At 43.0% G+C, this 24,706-nt stretch overlaps 2 protein-coding genes across 3 annotated transcripts in view; both read left to right on the forward strand.

Annotated features, from left to right (window-relative positions):
• The first annotated feature begins 948 nt into the window (after positions 1 to 948).
• On the forward strand, positions 949 to 5,554 carry kpna2 (karyopherin alpha 2 (RAG cohort 1, importin alpha 1)). The gene is made up of 11 exons (XM_032536562.1): positions 949 to 1,084; positions 1,329 to 1,442; positions 1,539 to 1,679; positions 2,752 to 2,840; positions 2,957 to 3,225; positions 3,332 to 3,426; positions 3,638 to 3,901; positions 4,008 to 4,241; positions 4,760 to 4,942; positions 5,068 to 5,217; positions 5,317 to 5,554. Exons 2-11 carry the CDS (start codon positions 1,386 to 1,388, stop codon positions 5,404 to 5,406), a joined length of 1,572 nt encoding a protein of 523 aa, XP_032392453.1. The 5' UTR covers positions 949 to 1,084; positions 1,329 to 1,385; the 3' UTR covers positions 5,407 to 5,554.
• A 1,189-nt stretch (positions 5,555 to 6,743) lies between these two features.
• LOC116702370 (E3 ubiquitin-protein ligase SMURF2) overlaps positions 6,744 to 24,706 on the forward strand; it is a 64,110-nt gene continuing 46,147 nt past the window's right edge. For both annotated transcript variants that reach the window (XM_032536548.1, XM_032536549.1), the window contains exon 1: positions 6,744 to 7,139. In XM_032536548.1, the coding sequence (XP_032392439.1) occupies positions 7,088 to 7,139 (52 nt within the window). In that variant the 5' untranslated portion in view covers positions 6,744 to 7,087. The remainder of the gene's footprint in view (positions 7,140 to 24,706) is intronic.

Here is a 24,706-nt window from a genome sequence, read left to right on the forward strand (position 1 = left end):
ATGAAATTACATTTTATTCATCATTAAATACATACTGTAAATGAATAAATCTGCCTAAATTATACATCTTGGAATAATGAAATGAGGCAATACACATATGATATAGTCAGTTAAATACATATTTTTTTAATTTTATTCAGAGGATTTTTTCAAAGGACTCAAAGTCCCCTGAAATAAGTCATTTGAAAAAGGTCCATTTTAAACTAAAAACCTATTTTTGTGTTTTATGGAAAGGAAAGTAGAGAGAGGTGGAATGACATGCAGCAAAAGTCTGTGGACCTCGCCCCATTCATTTATATATACCGTATTTATAAATAGATAGGCTTATGTCTGTATTTAAAATTGAGTAAAATGGCATTTCATACTTGGAAATGTTTGCATATACAGAGCAGCAGCTCGAGAATTGCGATATAAAGCAAGGAGACAGATCAAATTCATCGGAATTAAAGATAAAGGATACATTATTACATAATAAAGAACTGACAAAACATTAAATAGATCTACATGTCTTCAAATTCGCTGACAGTGTCTTAAGGAATGCATAAAACAGATATCTTGATCTTGTTATTAGTATGAAAGCAATTAAAATCATGTGTTCAGAAAGATACATGTATTTGGCAAAAAACTGATATTTTCAAAGTAGCCAGTGTAAATGAAGATGTCTGATTTACCAGAATAGCTATAATAGAATAATTTACTTAGTTACATGTACTTAGTTACATTAGTTAGTTGGTTTTTTTTGGACCGTTTAAATCGTTTCCCTGTAGGAGTATCATGAGACAAAAAAATGCGCCGATCCGGGAACAGTTCGTCCCTCGCTAACGTCCACTGTAAAAAACATAAAGGCGGGAGAAAACCGACCCAGAGTCGGATTTAACCATACAATTTAAATCGCACGGAGATATCGCGATGCTACTACGTAGTGACGCCATTTCCCGTGAGCTCTGTGATTTTTTGAAACGTTCCAATGAGCGGAGGCGGTTGGATGCTTTCGCTCGAACGGCCCAATCAGGAGGCTTTGTTGCAGGAATTTAAAGGTCTGTGCGGCACTTTCTGGGCACCATAACCTTTGCGCGACGATCAGGTAAGCTCGTATCAACAGCAAATGTAGTTTATTTAAAAGACTATCGTTTTTTTTGTATTCACAAAAGATACATTTTTGCATGTTTTTATGTGTTTTGCTAGCTATTTGCTAATTTTAGCCACCTGTCAGTAGGCCTATTTTATTTCAACTGTCAAACCGACGGTGTGCTAAGCTAGCTAGCTAGCCATGTTGGTCATTCGCCTCACGAGGCCCCCCTCAAAATAACTTTTGACATTTTGTGCAGGGTTAACACCGCCGGACTTCATTTTAAACTGCTGCTACGCCTCCTTGTCACTTGAAAATGTCCGAGAACGTCGAACGTCTGAACAAGTTCAAGAACAAAGGCAAAGATGCCAATGTGAGTTTACTCGAACGAGTAGCTATGAGTTTGGTCTCATGTAACGAGTTTTTGTTTTGAAAAATAAAAGTCCGTCTTAATGTCAAATGAACGCAGGAACTTCGACGCAGGAGGGTGGAGGTGAACGTCGAGCTCCGCAAGGCGAAGAAAGATGACCAGATGTTCAAAAGAAGAAATGTGGCTGCATTTCCCGACGATGCGACTTCTCCTCTTCAGGAAAGAACCCAAAACTGTCAGGTAGGCCTTTTTTTAAAAATAAAACAATGTTCACTCTCTTTAATCTGTTTTTGGAAGAATGCAATGGTATTAGACTTCTCTTTAATAATCATTTTGGGATGACTCCCGCGAGGAAATTGAAAGTTCCAGCTGCAGTTTTACCAAGAAAAAAATAAATGGACAAAACAGACAGTGTAAAGACAACAAAATAACAATAAGAACATTCGTCAAATAGACAAAAAAGACCATAAATTATTATTAAAGTTTCAGTGTTGAGTCCAGTGTTGAAGTGATACTTGCATCCAGGGAGTGAACCAAACCCCAGTTCCAAATAACTTCCTCAACAACTAACGACAACCATAGTGTGATAATATTAATATACAGTCCACGGCTACAACCTCAGACTCTTAATACAACAGCCAAAGAGAAAGCTCTATTGTGGTCTTTGACTGTTGGTGTCACTGAGTTAGAAATATGTGTTCCCACATTGATATCCTACCACATATTTATTAGACAAAAGGGAGCAGCAAAGATTTATTTAAGAAAGTATAACTTCTTGATTCCAGCTTCTTAGAGATACTTTATTTATCCAGAAGGAAATTAAGGTGTCAATGGCTTATGCACATGGGCACACAGACGTCTGACATCCACACACATACGAAGTACAAAAATACTAAGGAAGAAGATATCAATAGTGTGCCTTTTACAGTAAAGGTAGATTGTAGCATGTTGAATGGTGCAAAAATGATTTATTTTGTAGTTTCTTCACTCATTTTGACTGTAAATTAAATATAATTTGAGGACATCATCTTGGGCTTTAGGAAACACCAATAAACACTTTCCCCGGTTTACTGACATTTTACCAAACAACTAATCAAGAAAATAATCTACGGGGGGGAATAATCCTTAGTTGCAGCCCTAAAACGAAAGAGGAACCATAAACCTCACCTTCGATTTACTACAGTAAAACCAACTCATTACTTTCTAGTGGTAACAAACATTCATAAAGTACCAGAGATTATGCATGTAATGTAAACCCATTCGTATATCACCCATATTTTATATAATTGCTCCATCTTGTGACCATTGGCAGGCCTTCAGACAGTGGACAGTTGAAGAGATTGTCACAGGACTGAACAGCGGGGATGCTGACTCTCAGTTCCAGGCTACGCAGGCTGCACGGTAATAACAATTTATCAAATATTGCAGTAAATTGAGCTTTACTGCACTTTTTATTTATAAAGACAACTACTGGCTGCCATGGTGACTCACGTTTGCTGTGCTCTTCCTGAACGCAGTAAACTTCTGTCTCGGGACAAGAATCCTCCCATTAACCAGATGATCAGCGCTGGCCTGATCCCCAAGTTTGTCACCTTCCTGGGCCGGGCGGACTGCCCTCCGATCCAGTTCGAGGCTTCCTGGGCTCTGACCAACATTGCCTCTGGGACGTCCGATCAGACGGCGGCAGTTGTTGAGGGCGGGGGCATTCCTGCCTTCATCAGCCTGGTCCCGTCCCCCCACCAGCACATCAGCGAGCAAGCAGTCTGGGCCCTGGGAAACATTGCTGGTAACTGGCAGAATTTATTGATTTAGTTGTAGTTTGTGGTGACTGTTTGGTGATTAGCATAAGTAATTTTTTTTTTAATTAATATAATCCTTTTTTTGCTATTTAGGTGATGGATCACATCTTAGAGACAAGGTCATCAAGCATGGAGCTGTGGCCCCTCTGCTCGCTCTCCTGGCAGCTCCTGACCTGTCTGTATTACCTGTGAGTATTCTTTTTAATCATGTAACATATCACCGGTATTTTTTTTTCTTTTTTTTTTCTGCTTTTTAATCATGTAACGTCAGAAAGTAAAGCGCTTGAAATGGTCAAATGTATTCGCCTCACTGCCCACTAGGGGGTGCTGTGACTCAACCAACTGCTGCTTCACATCAAACTAATGCCTGTCCTTCTCTTATACTTTATTTCTTTGCAGGCCCCGTACCTGAGAAATGTCACATGGACGCTGTCTAACCTTTGCCGCAACAAGAACCCCTCCCCCCCGATGAGTGCGATCCAACAGATCCTACCCACTCTGGTTCGTCTACTACACACAGATGACCAGGAGGTGTTGGCTGACGCATGTTGGGCGGTTTCATACCTGACGGACGGCTCTAATGACCGCATCGAGGTCATAGTCCAGGCCGGCTTAGTTCCTCGCCTGGTGGAGCTGCTTGGAAGTGAGGTGCTCCCCGTCATTGTACGTATACCATCTTTTTGTATTATTCTTTCTGTTAGTGTACATCAGGAGCGTGATGGTTGGTTCTTGTAGCACGACCTCTTATTTCCACCCTTCCGTCCCTCAGACGCCGGCGCTGCGTGCCATCGGCAACATCGTGACCGGTACAGATGAGCAGACTCAGGCGGTGCTGGATGCCGCCGCCCTGCCCATGTTCCCGAAGCTGCTACGCCACAAAAGAAACAACATCCAAAAGGAGGCCGCCTGGACTCTGTCCAACATCACGGCAGGGAAGGACACCCAAATCCAGGAGGTCATCAACGCAGGCCTCGTTCCATACATGGTCAATACGCTTGTGGAGGCAAGTATTTTATTTTTAATTTTGAAATTGGTTGGACTTGGGGCTGCGATTATTTACTACAAAAATAATTGCCAGCTATTTTAAATACACTATTCATGCAAAAGTCTGAAGCTTTCCTATTTTGTAGTTTATCATTTAACTTAAATATTGTTTTGGGTTCTGGACAAAACAAGACATTTTAAAGACATCCCCTCTAACTTTGGGACAGACTGTTTTACCCAACCTTTCCATGGGCAGCCCCCTCACTCTGACATCTCTCCATTAGAGTGTGTTTTTAACAAAGTGTAAATTGGAATATCCCCTTACAGGATTAATAAAGTATAGGTTCTGATATTTTATTGGCTAAACAATTATCGTTTAATTGAAATTGAATTGTTTATTTGCAGCCCTGATTGGCTTTATTTCAGTCGTGCGGAGGTTAATTTGACCTGGACACTGATCTCAAACCCAGATTCCCACATTACTCATTTCTCTTAAATGTTCAGGACTAGGTGGCTGATCATGTATTTTCTCTGCAGGGTGACTACAAGACCCAGAAGGAGATTGTGTGGGCTGTTACGAACTTCACCAGTGGGGGCAATGTTCAGCAGGTGGTTTACCTCGTTCAAGCCAATGTGCTTGAGCCTCTTCTGGATCTGCTCTCCTCAAAGGACAGCAAAATTGTCCTCGTCATCTTGGACGCCATTACCAATATCTTCATGGTGAGTGCATTTTCATGGAAAAATGGAGCTGTGTGTTATCAGGTTTGCCTGATCTGATAAGTCTGCTTTTTATATATGATTGGATGGGTGTGAAACACTTCTGCTGGTGTGCCTTTTCCTACCAGGCCGGGGACAAAATTGGGGAGTCGGACAAGCTGAGTCTCATGATCGAAGAATGCGGCGGACTGGACAAGATCGAGGCTCTCCAGTCTCATGAGAATGAGATGATCTACAAAGCATCCCTCAACCTGATTGAGAAATACTTCTCTGGGGAGGTAAGTGTCTTTTTGAAATGTTTGAACTGACTATAAAAAGTAAATAATACTTTTAATGTCCATGAGTGGTCTTACTGACTTTTATTTTTATTTTTAAAGGAGGAGGAGGTGCAATGTGTTGTCCCAGAAGCTACTAATGACGGATATGCGTTCCAAATCGGTGAAAACCAAAGCACTTTCCAGTTCTAGATAACTTTCTAATACCTACGCTCACCTGTACTGTACCCTCTTTGCTACTGTTTGTCCTTTTCTTCATGTAATTGTTTTTGTATGTATTGTACATACGGTTTTATTACAATGTGACTGTAAATAAAGTTCTCAAATCATGTTTTCCCCATCCAGGGTGTTTACTTTGTGTTAAGTCTGTCTCATTGATCCGGATTAGCCCAATTTCTAGCTGCCATATAACGCGTTAAATGTAAACCAGCAGGTGCCATCTTGCATTTGGTCCGGTTTCCCTTCTCAGCTCTCAGTGAGTACATCTGTGGTTTATACCAACGGTAGCACTACATTGTCATCCTGCAAAAAATGTTTTTGGGAGAAATGCACTTAAATACAGCTTCTAGCCAAGAAATGGTCGGTAATAAAACCTCAACTACACGTTCAGATTTAGACTTTTGTACAAATATAACCTGTTAATGAGAGAGCCTAGCAGGTGTATATGGAAGTGACTCTGTCACCTTTTAGACAGAGCCAGGTTAGCTGTTTCACCCTGTTCTCATGCTAAGCTAACGCTGCTGGTTGTAGCAAATAAGCATTTTTCTGATAACGTCAGGCTCAACTGGATTCAGCAATGCATTACATCTGCCAATAACTCTACATATTTCTGGTAGATTCACTGTAACATCGGTCGGGTTGCAGGGTAGATTCTTTGTAACATGAATGGCCTAATTACACAGTTTACTATGCTATTGTCAAATATACGATTATTGCCTTATAGTTATGATGTATTCCTCAAATTAATTCCTGGATTGTCTCTCATCCCCATGCTTTTTGTTAAGGCAGTTTTTTTTTTTCTTTCTTCTAATCTCAACTCAGTTTTAACAAGATATTTTCTTCAAATTTTTTTTTTTGGGGGGGGGAGTAATACCTTTTTATAATACAGAAATATTACATGATGAACAGCGGGTATTATAGTAACCGTAAATAAAACTGACGAGGGCATCAAGCAGGACTATGGCAGCAGCCACAGCCATGGTCCAGGTGCCACCACAATCCAGGGAAATCTGTGAGGCGAGAAAGCACCAGAAACCCATTTTTACTTAAATATTTTATTACAATGTTTAAATGTTGGAGCTAGTAACGTTAGATCATGACTTATTCTATGTCCATTTTTGTTTTTATTACACGCTTGCTTTGGTGATGTAAACGTCTTGTTTCCCATGCCAATAAAAGCCCTTCTGAATTGAAGTGAAATGTTTCCCCCCACCACCCCACCACCCCACCCCCAAAATGTGCTGTCGTCACCGGTCAGCTCCTACCAGCAGCCTCCTGAAGTGGGATCCACAGCGGAGGGCTCAACAGTTCAACTCTCGGCGAGCGGGGAGGAGGACTCACGGTCCGGGCACAGGCTGCTGCCGAAGATGTGAAGACAACCACCGCGTTACAGTAAACTCGTTTGTACGTCTCACCGAAGAGAAGAGTCATTTGCAATTTTCAGTTTTTTTTTTTTTAATTTTTTTTTTTTTTCTTTTCGCATTTGTGAACGGTCGCGATGGCAGTTAACTTCACATCCGGGCCACAATGCCTTGACTCCATTATTGTCTAAAAACTGGCGGAGAGGCTGATAAACCTTGTTATTTTTTTTTTAGTTAACAGTTAACGAGGCGTTTTTTTTATTACGTGCAGTGAAGGCTGGAGCCAAGAGGACATGTCTAACCAAGGAGTCCGGCGGAATGGCCCTGTGAAGCTGCGATTAACAGGTAGCTAGCAATGCTTTTAAATCCCCAAGTATGTTCCCCCACACACTAGCTAGGAAGGATCTGTGTATTTGCTGGATGGGAACAGTTCCTATGTGCCATGGAGTTGGCTTATCGCCGGTTCTTCTGTGATTTCCACGATTTTGTCAACAGCTACAACGCATTTTAAATTTTAGTTGTTTTTACAGTGTTAGCGTATATTGGAGAACTGTCCGGCTGAACATGCAGATATGACTCAATTTGCATATTATTGTTCTTGGAAATAGTCTTAACCCTGTGATTGTCGCCAGTTACCACCACCAGCCATAACACGGCTCCCGGAGGCGAATAGTATTTGTTTTCTAGGATAGCGAAGGCATGTCCCGCCCTAACCTGCCTTATTTGCCTCTGATTGGCTCACCCTGACATTCTTACCCTATCCCCAACCTATCCTACTTTCCTTGCCTAAACCTAACCAATCCAACCAGAGCAGGCAACGAGTACTAGCCAATCACAGGGAGAGTAAGGCGGGTCATGCTTGCCTCAGGTTTTCGCTATCCTAGGAAAATAAAATTAGCAAAATATCGTAGCTATACATTGTGCTGATGCCATTAAGAGGGCTATTGCTTGATTAACCTATAGATATATGTATCTGGAATGTAAGAGTGCTGTGCTGGCTGTTGCTATTCTATGTTCTGCTGACAGACAGGCTCACATAAAGTTGGCTACCCAGACAGCTATAGTCAAGTCTCTATGCCAGGACAAGCCTGGAATAGAGATGACAGGCAGCTCCACAGGTCACTAGAGACTGCAACTGCCACTGAACAGTGAGCAGTGTCCCATAACGGCCTACTACTACTTACAAGTCTCCCTGAAAATCAATTACACAGCTGCAGCTGATTCAGAGCCCTGCTGCTCGAGTCCGCACTGAGACCAAGAAAGTGGATCACTTCACCCCAGTTCTGAGGTCTTTACACTGGCTTCTTGTCTGTCAAAGAAATGATTTTAGAAATACTACTGTTGGTTGACAAAGCACTGAATGGTTTATTTCTGATCTGCTGTTCCATTATGAAGCATCCAGACCGCTCAGGTCGTCTAGGGACAGGTTTTCTAAACATGGAGAAGCAGTGTTATGTTTCTATCCCCCACATTATTGAAACAAACTCCCAGAAAACTGCAGTTCCCTGGCCCAAAGTCCGGACTCACAGAATCACGGACTTTAGTGCACGTTCTCACGAAATTTGTTGGGCCTAGGGTTGTCCCAATGTTGAATTTCAAAGGGCGTGAGGGTGTGAGTACACACTCACCGAGCCCTTTCTGTGAGTCTGCATCGATGCAGACTTCAACCAAGGGAATTACCCACAGTTCATAGCGTTGTGACGTTTACCACGGAGACCATAGGGAAATTAGAAAGGTAAACAACAACACGACCACGGACCGGACCGGACCGGGCCTGTTGTCCAGCTTGTAAAACAAGAGTGTTCTTGGCCGTGTGGAAAGCAACAAACTTAAAATGAAAATACCCAAACTGGCGAGTGTCGGCAACATCTTTGTTAATTAACATCGCCTAGGTAACGTGATCTTGTGAAGTGCTGTCCCAATCCCATTTATCTGAGCCCATGTGGCCACACACACACACACACTCTCTATCACTCACTCACTCAGCCCCTGAGATCAATGAAGTCTGTGAGTCTTTAGTCCATAGTCCTCAGGGCTCACTTTGGGATTGGGCCTCTCAGTTCTTTTAAATCAAAGCTGAAGACTTTTCTGGATGGTTTTCTTTGACTAAATACATTTTTAGTCAACTAATCGATTAGTTGATTAAATCGACAGATCTGTAAAACTGAGTTTCTCCACAGAGAACCATGCGTTTAAATCTTGTATTTACCGGGGATGTGCTCCTAAGTTTCTCGGAAATGGGTCCTCAAGCAAGCAGCTTGGAAAAGTGGACTAAAGAAATCTTTGTTGAATAAGACCTTAAGATAAGAAGGCAGCCCTACTTTTTTCTGTTTGACGTGCCTTTCGTTCAATTATGTAATTGTTAATTTCTTACGCTGCACTGTAACTTTTTATTTAGAGTTGGGCAATATTGATATTATATCGATATCGTGATATGAGACTAGCTATCGTGTTAGATTTTGTATATTGTGATATGGCATAAGTGTCTTTTCCTGGTTTTAAAGGCTGCATTACACTAAAGTGATGTCATTTTCTAATCTTACCAGACCGTTGTAGCTGTTCTATTATTTGCCTTTACCCACTTAGTCATTATATCCACATTACTGATGATTGTTCATCAAATCTCATTGTGTAACTATTTCCTGAAAGGACCAAAAGTCAACACTACAACATAGTTGCGGTATCGATATCGAGGTATGAACTCCATAACTGCCCAGGGGTCCCTTTTTGAAAGCAGGTTCAGTGAAAAATCTGAGATGAGGGGCAACTCTGGGTTTCCTGGGTCAGAAAGGGAGGTTAATCAAACCTGGGGGGGGGGACGGGACTCCAGCTTGTTTCAGAAAGAGAGGTAACCTTAAGGTAACTTGACCTCAGAGTCAGTTACTATGGTTACTGAGCCTGTGAACCTAACCTGGTCACAGAGCATCACAATTAATCGCAATCGTATCAAAACTGTGATATGGACTAGTCGAATATCCCTAATCGCAAGGGGCGCGCAATATTTGTTAAAAGCGGAATATGTGTCAAACATAAACATGTGTCAGTATGTGTCTACAGGGGACGTCCCAGCCTATTAATCGTATCCTACAGAAAAAAAAATCTGATTTGAGATTAATGAAATAAAAATGATCATTCCCTCCAATATCGTGAATCATATCGCCATTGCAGTATCATTCAAAATAATCCCAAATAGATATTATCCCCGCATGGTGCAGCCCTACCCCGGAGCAGGTGTCTTCTCTCGGCCTCCTCCCCTCCGTTGACCATGCACCTTTTTGTTTTTACTGGTTCAAAATTTAAAAATTATTTTACACATTATTTTTAACGTTTTGGTCAACGTTTTGCCACTTTTGTCGCTTTTTTTCCTGATGTTTTTGTCGATTTCTTTTCTGCATTTTTTTAAGTGTTTGTTGTTGTTTTTTTAACCTTTTTTGAAGGTTTTTCCGACATTTTTGTTACCTTCTTGTTATATGAATTTATTTTCAAATGCTATAACATTGAATAAAACACCCAAATTCAATGAAAGTAGTGAACGGATCATTTATTTGACTTGTGAAGAGCGTCGTATAGAACCATCCATGTTATTGTTTTCGGCCATTTGGTTGTTAGAAACCACAAATTTGTGATATAGAAACTTTTTGAAAATGGGTCAAATTTGACCCGAGGACGACATGACGGTTAAATGTTTTTGTTGTGGTCCTTGGACACAAACCAGTAAAAAGATGTAGTACTGCAGGTGAATGGCGTAAACCCTTTTGAAATAAAACGATTATAAATTAATAATTCTGCTGCAACCTCAGAATGGGATTAGTAGTTTTAGGATTTTTTACAGATTATTGGTTCAATCCATTTCACCAGGAATATTATACGTATAATTAAATATGATATGAACACACTGTAATTTCCCATTTTTTGGGATAAATATCTATCTATCTATCTATCTATCTATTGGAACTTAACTCATTCACTCTGCCGCTGTGTTTCTTTTTTATCGAAACACATGTTCAAACTCGCCGTATGTGCACGTGAGTATTTCCTCCGACCAGGTAGTTTGTGGTTGTTGCCATGGTGAATCGTAGTATCATGGCTCTATTCATGCTGCCTTTTTACTGTGGTGGTGCACTCCCTTAACTCTGAGTCAGCCTACTCCGAGTTGATTGAGCCAACTGGAATCAGCTGTTTCTGGAGCCGCAGTGTCCCGTCTCGGGTTAATCCACTCCGAGTTCAGGGTTGGTCTCAGACTGCGTTGAAACTCCTTCCTGAAACGGGCCCCGGGTGTTTGGGAAGCAGCTGAGTGTTTGCCGAACAACGAAGCCGAGCCGCTCCGTCTCTTCACCTCTAACAAAAAGAAAGAATAAAGCTCTGTAGGTTCCCCACGCTGAGCCGTCAGTGTTTAAGGAGATTATCAGGACGTCGGTGGTCAAGCCCTCAAGTGCATAAGTCTCCATCATTGTAAGTTACATAACAGGTATGTGTTTTAAGTAGAAAACACATAATGTGGTCCTCTATATAAAGTTCAGCAAAAGGCAGTGCAACGCATTTTATGACTATGAATCAGTGTAGACAGATAATCAGTCTAGAAGTGATCCTGACTTATAAGTGTTAATTTAGTTAATTTTTTCAGTTAGCCTACATGCCACACAGCATTCCTGGATCGGAGAAAAACGTGCTCTGGTTTATCGGCATTTCTGCTTGTGCTACATGGGGGGGGGGGGTCACACAAATGGGCCGTTTCATTGACACTCACACAGCTGTACAACCCTGCGAAAAAATCGCTGGATTGTTTTTTTTTGTTTTTTGTGTGTGATCTGAACGCAGCCTAACTGCATCGCTTTCCTGAAGCAGTTCATCCTCAGCCAATGAGAAGTTCATAGTTCCTCCCTCGCTCAGCTGTTTGGTTTGTCCCGTTTCAACACAAACAGCAAAACGGTTTACCCGAGAGCGCTCTGTTTGGACTGGCAGGCGAGGCTGACAGCTGCCCCCCGTCCTGATGTGAGTCCGGGGTCTGACCTGAATCAGATTCCAGGGCGGTCATTCCTATCAGGAAGGGCCAAATGAAATATTTGAGCTGGTGCTGTTCCTGATGGTAACGAGTGAAAACAACAAGGAGGGATCTTAATGAGAAGGATTGAAGAGCTGGAGGTGCAAGGTGGCCAAGGACATCAAGTTTCTTTGTTTCTTCATAGATTTTCATAATTGTTTAGAAGTCATTCAGAGTTCGATGGGGCCCAGCGCTCCAGACTGATCTCATTAAATGGCTTATGAATGACACGGCAACTCATACGCTATTATTAGCGTGTTATCAAGACGCACACTCGCTTTTTAGTGTGCTTTAACGCTGTTTGGCCTCCATTGACTTACGTTACCTCGCGATAACGTGTGGATATACACCGTAGCGAGTATAGTATGAAAGAAGGGCTGCACGATTATGGCCAAAATGATAATCGCGATTATTTTGATCAAAATTTTGATCGCGATTATTCTCACGATTATTTGTTGATTTTAACCAAAGCAAATTTTATTGTCACATAGGCTATTTATAACTGCGAGAGGGAGTGTGATGGACGCTACTCACAGAGAGACGGCTGACTCATTATGAACAGGTCCAGCACGGGTCGAACGGCGGATACACACGTCGTGTGTATTAAACGTCTGTATCTTCACTGCATTTTTATGAACTATGATATTCTGGCCATGGGTCACATCTCTGGTCCTGGTCCAGGCTTCGGTACAGCAGCTCCGTCTCCCACGCTGTGACTCTACCAACTGAAGTTAGCTGCATTCAAAAACTTCTTCTGTGTTCTTCGCCGTAGCGGCCGCGATAACAGTTACCCGCGGAAACACTGGTACAAATACAAGTTTGCCCCCTCATACTTAACAATATACAGCTGTGTTAATGAAAAATTAAAACTGTAGACATACATCAGAAGTGTGGACCGGCGGCCGCTGTGTGGCGGGGCGCGGAGAGTAAGAGGAGAGAGAGTAGGACGAGAGAGCGTAGAAAGATCCAACACAGGCACGGCTTTACAGACGAAATGGGTCATGTAACGCAAAATTAAACCATATCCATACAAACAGCATTGCAGCGGATGCGAGGACATTAGCACCGGTGCGTCCTAGAAGAGCTAACAGCTAACAGACGCTACTAGCTAACAGCTAACAGACGCTAACTAGCACTGGTCACTGCTGTTGTCTGAAAAACAACAAATGGGACAAAGTGTTGCGTTTACTGGTAAACTGGTAAACCTTGAGACTGACGTATTACCGACTGCTATCTGTTGAGTTTTCCTCACGCTACTCTGTCCTCTGTGACTGTCTACATCTAGAAACTTAGCTGCACGGGGTGCAGTGAACTACTCTGACTGGCTCATGAGCAGACGGCTTTATGGAGCGGGAGATTGGCTTTGCAAAAAACCCGGAGCGTTCAATGAAATGACGCTTTATAAAAAATAATCGCTTGATCACGCAAATTTGATAGTGGGAAGTCCAAATCGTGATCGCGATTAAAATTCGATTAATTGTGCAGCCCTATATGAAAGGGCAATAAAACGCCAGAATCTTAACAAATTTTGTGAATTTATGGTTATACTGCCCCAGCAATAATACAGCGTAGACATACACACGGATAGCTCAAAAGGATAATATGATATATAATCAGGTTATATAATGACAAATATATAGGAGTACGTACAGTATAGGGCTGCAACTTACGGGGTTATTTTCATTGTTGATTAATCTTTCGATGTTTTGTGTTGATTAATCAATGAATTGTTTTGTCTATAAAATGGTAAAAAATGTGGATCAGTGATTCCCAAAGCCCAGGAGGATGTCCTCAAATGTCTCGTTTTGTCCAAAACTCAAAGACATTCAGTGTACTGTCACAGAGGAGTGGAGAAACTAGAAGATATTCATATTTAAGAAGTTTTACTTTTATCTTTAAAAAGGGACTCAAAAAAAGAGTTGACAGCTAATCGATTAGTCCTTGCAGCTCTAGTAAGATAAGATTAAGAAATCTCAAGTCTTTTAGTTTGTCCCTGCCGTTTTGAGATGGATCGCGGTGGAATGCCGGGAATGTGAGTCCACTGTGACAGATAGCGAGACCAGGACCTCGGAAACCTCCTCTGGCCTTGAACCTGACGGACAGTACAGCCTCCAGACTAAATATCATCGCCCTCAAAGAAACAATACCATTGCTCGGTTTGCATGGTTCTCTATCTTCACGTCTTACGATGGATTTATTTTCATTACCACTACCAATCCTAACCTGACATGGTAAGAAAGGGCAGATGCTTTTAAAAAAAGGACTGGCAGGTGATTTGGATGAACAGTCCGTCTATCACGTCCTCCATTGTTGTTTTGAACAAACAGTTGCGGCCGTCACACACACAACACACACACCACACACACACCACACACACACACACACACACACACACACACACACAGTCGTGTCTGGCTATCTTTGTGGGGACCAGTCATTGACATAATGCATTCCCTAGCCCCTTACCCTAACCTTAACCATCAAACCTAAATGCCTAACCTTAACCCTTACCCCCCCACCCTAACCATAACCTAACTCTAACCCTACTCCTAAAACCAAGTCTTATTCCTCAAAAAGCCCTTTAACGTTATGGGGACCAGCATTTTGTCCCCACAAAGCTGTCAGGTTCCCATAAGTATACTGTATTCACAGTTTTTGGTCCCCACAAATGTAGCTAAACCTGGTCCACACACACTTGAACGCACTCGCACACACTCACGCTCATCTCAACCAAACACTCACTGCGAGAGCGATGGAGAGAGCTGTTCTGTTGAACAAGAGAAGGATCGCATTTTGTCAGCTAGCCTCTGCATATGAATTTTTAAAAAAGAAAAGAAAGGGAAAAAAAAAGTTGGGCGCCTGGGTAGCTCATGTTGTCCTTGGGTCTAATTGACCCGTTTTCTGTTAAATACATTTTTTTTCTCACAAAAAATGGGCTATCGAAATAAGCACTGAAAATGTCAACATTAAAAATATCAAAAAACTTTGGGGGAAAAAACACCAAAAACATAATTAAAAAAAAAACACCCACAACATTGAAAAAGTGACAAAAATGTGGGGTGGAAAGCGATAATGTTGGGGGAAAAAAGTGAGTTTTTTTTTTTTTCATTGACGGGAAGACAACACAAGGATTAAAAGATTATGTTTTGGGCATTTTAGGCCTTAAATGATAGGACAGCTGAAGAAGGGAAAGGGTAAAGTGTGTGTGTGTGTGTGTGGTGGGGGGGGGGGGGGGGGGGGGATTGGAGTTGAACCCGGGCCTGAGTACAACCTCTATAAATGGGCTCTACCAACTGAGCAACCCGGGTGCCCCCTTTTTTCGATTGAACTTGAACAGATTATTTGATTTATCAAAATAGTTGGCGATTAATTTAATCGTTGACAACTAATCGATTCATCTTTGCTAAATCTCTACTCTAAAGGAAGGCAGCCGTCTGGCAGCAGAGCCACAGTGCTCACTCTCAGCAGAGACACTGTCATTATGTCCTTCCTCGTCTCTCACTGCACAGCTGTGTATACCAGGCTGATTAGACTTCTGCATGGGGAGTACTGGGCCTAGAGAGTGTCGTTGCGGCATCATGGCTGCATGTAGCCGGAGTTGATTTTTTTGACACATCGAGCTGCAGACGCAGTTGTCTCCAGGCAGGTTGTAAATGATGAGTTGCTACATTTGAACAGGCCTGTAGCTGTTTGTGCTGTAGGCGTCTCTCCTCGCTGACAACCCCCCTGTCCATTTGAACCAGATGTTGCAGATGTTTGCCAGCTATTAAACCGGAGGGAGAAAAAAATATGGCAAGCAAGCTGCTAAAACTAACACTTTGGGTGAGAATTGCCCACTGACAACACGGGACAGGTTTCCATTATACTCCACAGCTGATCACTCCCAAATTATGTGACATACAAACACAGCTAATGGCATAACGCGCACGATCCACTGGGTCATAAATTTCATCATTACAACATGGCCCATTGCGTTGTCTGATCATTCTTACATGTCTGTCGTGCAGACGTAACTCCTGGTTTAATTTGCACCACTTTCCATGCAGCCATAAATGGGATGACACACAGTCAAATGCCAAGTCACAGAGTTCCCTCCAATGTGATTGAGACTTTGCAGAAGAAAAAAAAAGGGAACGCATCCCTCCAAGTCGGTCTGAGTCACAAGCTGCCTGTTACATGGAAGTGGAATCAGACATAACAATCAGTAAGAGCGATCCACGTTCTGTCTCTGCTCTTTTGAACACATCTGCCCGGAAAGACGTGCAACAGAGAGGATAAACGAACTGATTTTTGATGAATTTTGTTGGTCTGCTTCGGATTCTTGACGTTTATTGCCCCGTCTGTCTAAGCTAGGAGTTTACACGCGACTTGTTAAGCATATGGTTTGCTCATCTGAATTCTTTGGCGCGGGGCAGACGAGCGAAGAGAGCTGTCTCAGTGGGATTCCCTACAATTCTCCATTTGCATTCCCACCTCTTCCTCTCTGAGTCACTCCTGTTCTTTCCGACTGTAAGTCCCCCCCCCTCCCGACAAAGTCCAAAGCAGATTTCACTCCCACCCTCACTAACTAACTAAGCTTCCTCCGTGCTCACTTAATTCTTTTTCTGTCCGATGTCACTCTCTGTAGGCTGTGTTTCTTTTTCTTTTCAGTTAATCAGCTGCTGTTGCAAATGTGATGCTGCTGCGCACCAAACAGAAGGTCCAGCACTATTCTTTTTTTTTTTTTTTTTTGGATTGAATAGCTGCAAATTGTCCCCCTTTTCCTTTCCCTTGGAAGATGACTGGCAGTTGAATGGACACAGATGCTGCTTGAGAATAAAACTAAGACTTATTTTGAAGATTTGACAAAGGCCTTTGGGCTTCATACTGGCCCGCTGTGTGGCTTTGAGTGAAATGCGTAGGTCTCTCCTTTCTACTGCGACAGCTCGCCTTGTCAATGCAGCTTGGTCCGACTGTAGTTTACAGATGGGGGTCTTTGGATGTTGGATAATTGAAAAACACCCCACCCCTCCCCCCCAAAACCCCACAGCTGGGCACAGATGGGGCTGTGGAGGCACAGGACCTGATGATCAAGACGGTTTTAATGTGGTCTGCACTGGCTCTCGGTGCATTCATGTGGTCTCAGTCAGAGCCATTTTTTACAAAAAAGATTTTTACTGAGTGGCTGTATGGAAGTGATTTGGGTTCATCTGGGTGTTCAGACAGGATACACGGTAAATACACTGTGATTAGCTGCATGTGGCGAACTGTTGGCTCTGCTGGCCCATCATGGCATTTTGAGCAAACATTTCCACATTCTGCTTTCAGCGAGAAGTGAAAGAAAACGAGTACAATGGCGGCAAAAATACCAGGAAAAAAAAGAAGTGTGTGTGTGTGTGTGGGGGGGGTGGGGGATCAAAATTGGAACGTAACGAGCAATTATAACACATCATTTTGTAAACATTTTCCTTCCCCCTGCCGAGCGCCTCCCATCATTTTAAAGTGTTCCATCAATTAATTGACCGGCCGGGGTTGTCTTTTCCTGTTGGTTCAGCTGCTCTTCAACGAGGACAAAGCTTTCTCCGGTTGCTCTACCCTCAACCGCCGCCAGCAACGGCCCCGAGGACACCAGATGTAGCAAAGGGGGCTGGGGGCTGGGGGGTGGGGGGTGGGGGGGGCCTTCTCAGAGAGGAAGTGCTCCCCAGACCCAGAACACTTGTCCAAACGTCACCCCTGACAGGTGGGGAGCAGAACAGTCCAGCAACCCCCTTTTGAGGTTTCACCCTGTAATAATAAAGTACAGAATAGCTATTAGTCAGCAGGACATTTTAAACCGTCTTGTGTGTGTCGCTTGTATCACTCCGGGTGCCTCGCAGCTCGGTCCCGTCGCTGTATTATAACAGCGGGCCGTGGGTTTGATTAGTGGGCGGCGGGTGTGCGGTTTGGGGAGATTGGCTCTTCCTGCTGAGCAGAGCATCAACACTTCAGAACGGCTGCTTTGTAACATTCACAACAGATAATATTTTACTGTAGCCACGCATCCTGTTTCAGTTGGAGCCTGAAGGAACAGAGAAAATGACTCAACACGCTCTCTTGTTTGTACTTGAGTGTCCCACAGCAGTGGTTCCCAACCAGAGCTGGGTCTACCCCGGGGATACATGGAATGATTGTAGCTCAAATAAAAAAAAAATATATATATAATAGTTCAAATACATAGATAAAAGTGTTGATAAAGGGTTAGTGAATAAAGGCTTAAAAAGTCCCATCTTCTGCCACTTGCTGACCTAAACTCTAGTTAACTATTTTGATAACTGTAACCACTTTTGAATTTGACTGCGTCAGACGAGCAGCACTATTCTCAAGCCGTATCAGCCCAAACTCCTCCTCTGGCTTATTTAATACTCCCAGATGCACAGCACTTCTCTCATAGTGTACCATTCTGTGCCTTTCCACCCTCTGAAAGTGAATGTGTCCATTTTTGTGATCTATGAAGTCCGTACACTGGAAGCCATGGTTAATTACAGTTAAGTTTTTTTTTTTATCACTTACATTTAAAAAAAATAAAAATAGATACACAGGGTAAACATTGGTCTAACTCGTCTCCATACCTTTCACATATCCTCACACCAGCAGCACAAATGATGAGTTTTCTATCAATATCGACCTGTTTGTTAAAACGTGGGTAGGTCCTGATGAGTTCTTGACTCTGCTCTTCCCATACACCATACAAGGGCGTTAATTACAGTTTCTAAAGAATTTAAATCAGTATGTTCCATTCAGCCAGGGTGAGTCATATGACTTTACATCTCAGTGCACAATCAATAACCTCTGGCTCATTTAGGACTGAAACTAGCGGTCATTTTCATAATTGATTAATCCAGTGATTCCCAAAGTAGGGGTCGGGACCCACAGGGGGGTCGCGAGCCAGAGAGGGGGGGGTCGCAAGTTGATTTCCAGAAATAAAATAAAAATTAAAAACGATTAGAAATAGCATGTTAGCCATGATTTTAACACCAAATAAAACTGTTGTGTTATTTTATGTTGTCAATATGCTCGTGTTTGGATACGCCTATAGTGCTTGCGTGGTTGCGCGCAATTTTTTTATACGTTTATAGTGGGGGGGGGTCGCAAGTCACTTGCACCGTTACTTTGGGGGTCGTGGGCTGAAAGTTTTGGGAATCCCTGGATTAATCTGTCGATTTATTTTCTCAATTAGTTGTTTGGTCTATAAAATGTCAGGAAAGGGTGATTAGATGTCAATTACTTCCTAAAAGCCAAAGATGACAGCCTCAAATTTCTAATTTTTTCCATAACGTCAAAGATATTCAGTTTCCTGTCACAGAGGAGAGAATAAACTTCATTCACAGTTAAGAACCTGTAATTTTGTTTTTTCCTCAAATTGCTTAAACGATTATCCAAATAGTCGGCGATACATTTCATAGTTGACATCTAATCGATTCATTGCTTAGTCTTTGCAGCTCTAGCCACGTTTCCCAGCTTGCACTGGGCTCCTGTAGGACTGTCGGAGGGAAAGAGTGCAGAGTGAGAGTGTCTCTTTGGCCTCGGAGAATGCTAATCCTCCTGGGTGGTTTGGGAAAGACCTCCTTCAAAGGCGGGCTCTGTGAACCTGGCGGTGGGGGATTAGCAGTGAGTGTGGGGGGGGGGGGGAGCTCCAGTGAGAACTAAACCGATTCTTTGCCCCAGGCTCCTCTCCTATCACTCTTGCCTGGCTGTTCTCCGTGCTGTCCCCTGCACTGCCCTAGCCTATTTCTTGCCTATTTCCCCAACTAGCGCTCCCTTTGAAGTTAGAAACTTCACCTGAGGGTGGAATTATAATTATTATTTTTATTTTTAATAAGAGGCGGCTGCATGCATATCTATTGTCAGGCCAGAACCCTGTTTGACTTAAGATGCCCTTAGTCTTCTGCAGACTATGGTCTATACTGAAATGGAATATACTCGTAATCAGACATAGTCTTTCTTTCTCGGTTTTTCTCCGTCTGCCGCAGCCGAGCGTGTCTGTTGTGATCAACTGAAGCTGCTACACTGACGGGGCATTTGCACCAGAGGCGTCGACAGAGGCTGTCTCTCCTATGGAGAGCAGGAAATAGTTTGGAGGGGTTGCGGTGCGTTCGACGCTCTGCATTTTGCATGAAGTTGACTAGACCTCAACCTGATTGCACATGAGGCCGCCCTCTGAGGCTCAAGAAACCTGGACCACGCTGTTAAACTAGCTGACTAAGTTTAAAATGAAAAAAAGATTCAGCAGTGGCATTGCCTATTTGTCACCCAACATGTTTTTAGGAACAGATGCTGGTGTATTGTTCAGACCAGGGGTCTTAAACGATTTTTAGGCCAAGGACCCCTTAGCGGAAATAGAGAGAGACGGAACAGGGCCCCTCTACATATATTTTATAAAACTGTGTTGCATATTAAACTGGGTGGATGGATGGATATTCACATGTTATTTATCCATCGTGTTTTAATGTTAAACATACATGCAGAAGGCACAGTGAATCCTGTGGAGGGCCACCATAGGCTACTAGGTAACCATTAATGGGGGGGTACATTAAATGTTTCTATTTTTCACAAATAGTCAAATTTTACCTTTTGGTAATAATATGATGGATTCCTTTTAATGTATATTTTCAAACATTTATAATTTTAGTAAATAAAAACATAAAAAATCGCCCCCCCCCCCCCTCCCGAGTAATTGTGAAAAGCGTGATTCATGCTTCTGCGTTAAATCTACGCCATGGATACACATGTACTGTAGGTACGTGGAGACATGGACCCTACATCGTAGCTTGACGTGCTCCTCTCAAAATATTTTAACATGTTTCGGCGGCCCACGTCGCCCAGCCGTGCCTTGGTAGCGTTGCATTCCCCCCCCCAGCTCGGGATGTTCATCATCATACTGTACATCCATGAGTTGAACAACGCGTCTCTCCTCAGCAGTTGTTCGACAACACATACACACAAGACACAGCCATTGCAAGAAGTGAGGACAATAATCACTGATATGGGACGTGAATGGACAAGCGAGGAGTGAGTGGAAGACAAAATGCTGGAAATAGAACAGTGACACGAGGGTAGGGCTGCGGGGCGGGCCACGAGTGTTGACTCGCGCCTAGCCGGTGTTGGGGTTGTACATAGGAAACAATAGGGGCGACTGTTATGACACCAGTGTTTTGTTTTTGTGAAGTACAGCGCCGCCAGCGTGCAACACTGCTCCAGAAGGTTATGGAGGAGCGGTTTCCCCCGTCACATTCCACTTTGGATCTGTGATCGACGCTTTGGCGTTAAGCGCGTTCGTTTGTTTGCAGGGATGTCTGGGATTATTACCGTTTCTCAGCAGTAGGCCCAGGTGAGAGCACTCAGCAAGTTTGCAGAAGTCTCATTAGCTGTGATAAATACCACCACATGCAACAGTTGTTTGATTTTCCCCAGAAACGGAGGTGGAGGCAGGGTGGCCGGAGCGGCTCTGCCCAGCTGTCTGATGGAGCAGGGTAACCTGAGAGTAATTCGACAACGTGCTGGCTCTGCTTTAAACCTGGATGGACGCGGGTTGATACGATTAACTCTGACTAACCTTAAGCAGATTGGGGGGGGGGGGGGTCTCAAGTATCCAGTGTACTGTTGGAGGGAGGGGAGGAGGAGAGGAGGAGAGGGGGGGTTGCCGCAAAAGCTGCAAGACGCCAACAGCTGACTGCAGGCGTCTGTCCGTGCCTCGGCCTGACGTTTGAGCCCCTTCAGTCCTCCGAGGAGTCCGGATCAGAAGAGAGATGTTTATATTCACACCGGATCACATTTCAAATGGCACCTCTGCCAAAGTTGGACAAATACACCACAGGATTCCTGCGTAGTAAAAGAAGAAAAAAAAAACAGTCTGACTGCACATGCACAGAGAAGCAAAATGTATTTCCATTTGCTCCCTAAAAGAATCCTAAAAGTCCCTATCTGTTGTCTCTGATGTGTAACCGTCTGTCGCGGTTTGATTTCCACAATACTCAATTTGAAACTAACCTTCAAATCCAAAAGTGGGCGTGCCAAGTGGCTGATGATTCAGCTCTCAGACGGATGCTACAGAAGCTGTAGACAGTCATGTTGGGAATGTTCAGGGATGTAGCCCAATATTTACTCTCAAAGCTTATTATTAAAGGCGCTGCACTTGATGTACTGATTTACTTTCCAGCGCTTAAGGCTACAAGAGGGTTCTAGTGAAAATGAATTTGTATGTTTTATGTTGCTTCCAGCTTGCTTTCCCACGACTGGAGGAAATAATTGTTTGGGTTTTGGATAAATTACAAGTGAGAAACTAAATTTCAGGCTTGTGATTGTCACATGTAGCATTCTCCACACTTAAAAACGTGTTTGTACTCAGTCTGGAAGCTTGTGTTTAAGGTCCGTATTTTTGAAAGGGTTTTACATGTTTGTATAAATTCCAAAGGGTTTATAACATTAACTGATTCCCCATGTTAAAAATAACCTCAGCAGAAGTCCTCAAATACGGCTTCATTCGACAACCCGAGCTCTGGGAGATGATTTCATCGAAGCTTAGCTAAATTTGGGTCAGACACCATGACGCATGTCGGTAGACGCGTGTCATCTAATTTAAACTTGACTTGCAGCACATAGTAAAAGCTGTTAATGGTACGCACCTGCACACAGCTGCATTTGGTCACATCTTTTGATCAAAAGAGCACCATTTTATCCCAGTCAAACATCGGGGCTCGATCAGGTTGGCCATTACCAAAGATCCTCTATACTAAAGAGTGCCAATGGTATGAAACCATCCACACTTCCTGTCTCTTAAAGGGGTGTGGCTCCATTCAAAAGTGTAGTGAACGTGGTGTGGATGGATGAAAAGTTACATTTGGGGGGAAAAAATATTTTCTTTTGCTAACATTAGATATTTACACACCTAAAAAAAATACATATTTAGCATCAGGGAGATTAGTTTTGTTAGGGTGTTCAGTTTTGATGTTAGCTTACCTGTGTTGCCAGATCCCGTGAGAGTTTGGTCCCGAGACTGAAACAGGTCTCAAAAAATTATTTTTCTCCTGATGAGTCCATTTAGTGACAGAATGTTCTGAAGATATGTGGCTTGATTAGTTTGGTGACCATGGGACGAAAGAATTGGTCATAATCTGTGTTCACATTTACTTCTCCCATTGGAATCAATGCAGGACCTGCCGCTAGTCTCCTAAAGAGGTTGGTATGGTAGAGGAAGTACCGTATTGTGTGTACAGTGCGACTTATGTTTTTTTTCCTCTTCAAGACACATTTTTTGACTGATGCGATTAATACTCCGGAGCTACTTATAGTCCGGAAAATACGGTAGTAAGAGATGGGGCGTCTCTGTTCCAAACCGTCTTTGCCAACACGGCGTCTCCCAGGAAGGAATTGAAAAATAATCTGCAACTGGTTTGGTAATTGGTTCACCGTTTTTCAAGCAAATGTAGCGCAAAAGATGCCAGACATTCTCTGATTGCAGTTAAAATGGGGTAATTTTCTCCTTATCTTTGGAGTTTGGACTTTTAGTGGAACTTAACCAGACATTTGAAGACGTCACTTCAGGGTCTGCAGTTGTGATGGGCATTTTTTCAACATTTCTTTAATGTTTTGTGTAATAAAAGATAGAATCTGCAGATAATTATAATGAAAATATGTGTTGCGTTCCTGTTCCCGTCGTAATAGATGTCTGTGCAGCGCAGTCATCTCTGACTACGACAGTATTACTGTCCTGATTCCTAAAAGGCTGAGGGTCATCTCAGTCCAACACATTCGTTGGCAATGTACACGGTATTAATGTAAAATATTTGACTGGCCTGTTAGTGGTAATGATGTAACACCGCTCCCTGATGAAGTTGTGAAATCATTCTTAGAAACTGAAACTCCCCAGGATTTCAAGGGGGAAAAAACAAAGCGGCATTTCTGGCATTTAACGGAGTAGTGTGGTGGTCCTCAACTTGTGTTTAACAGGTTGCTACTATCCAACCTCTCCAGGGCAGCTCAGTCCAGGCCTCTCCTCTACTCCCCTCCATTACATCAGCGAGGGCAAAGGAGCCAAGAAGCTAGGCGAGCCGAGCAGCCACTGAAAACCACTCGGGTCCCGGCCAACAGTAGTGCAAGCTTGCAGAAGCCTAAGCTGCGCCGCGCTTTGATTTGCTCACTGTTTTGACTTCTCACTTAGCTGCAGCGGCGGAGGCACTGTGGAAGACTCCTCGCCTGGATGGTTCTCTGTTCAAAACGTTGTATGACACAGAGTGGAAAGAGAGGGTGATGTACTATGCAGGGGTAACAGGAATGCCACTAAAAATTGCCATTGTGGCATGGTTTCCTAATATTTGGAGCCCAAAAATAGTTGAGTTGGACTCCCCTATTATGCAATTACAGTGGACTGTATCACGGAGGGAAAAGGTGACGTGAGATGGATGAAATGTTCTCGCACTAAGAATGTTGCCAGCCTTTTTCCTTTCATGTGTGAATGTGTGGTAACTTTCCCCATGTAGTTAGACAGATGTTTACAACGAAAGATAAGCTTAGCACTTTACCTTAGGTTACATAGGACATTCTTAAGTAGCGTTTCGAGACAAAAACGCTCTCCGTCGCATCCACATAAGAGTTTTATCTCCGTCCATATGAACACGTCCGACGATACGTATCACATGGTCATTCACACAGGGCTGTTGGGAAAGTTATTATTTTCATTATCTTGATTACGAATTACAAATTTGAAACTGGTATTTTCTAGAGCCCAAGGTGACGCCTTGAAACGTCAAGTTTTGTTCAACCGTCAGTCTGAAACCGAACCTATTCAGTGTATAATCATACACAACTTAGGAATTCACCAAAGATTGACATTGAAGTAGCTGGTACCAGATATTTT

The sequence above is a fragment of the Etheostoma spectabile genome, chromosome 15, assembly GCF_008692095.1.
Source record: "Etheostoma spectabile isolate EspeVRDwgs_2016 chromosome 15, UIUC_Espe_1.0, whole genome shotgun sequence".
Classification (NCBI taxonomy): Eukaryota; Metazoa; Chordata; class Actinopteri; order Perciformes; family Percidae; genus Etheostoma; species Etheostoma spectabile.

What these genes read in the sequence shown, in the direction of transcription:
- kpna2 (XM_032536562.1), top strand. Translation starts at nt 1,386, where the DNA reads ATGTCCGAGAACGTCGAACGTCTGAACAAGTTCAAGAACAAAGGCAAA. An exon ending in ACAAAGGCAAAGATGCCAAT is followed by an intron (nt 1,443 to 1,538) that starts GTGAGTTTACTC and finishes AAATGAACGCAG; the next exon opens with GAACTTCGACGCAGGAGGGT. An exon ending in AGAAATACTTCTCTGGGGAG is followed by an intron (nt 5,218 to 5,316) that starts GTAAGTGTCTTT and finishes TTATTTTTAAAG; the next exon opens with GAGGAGGAGGTGCAATGTGT.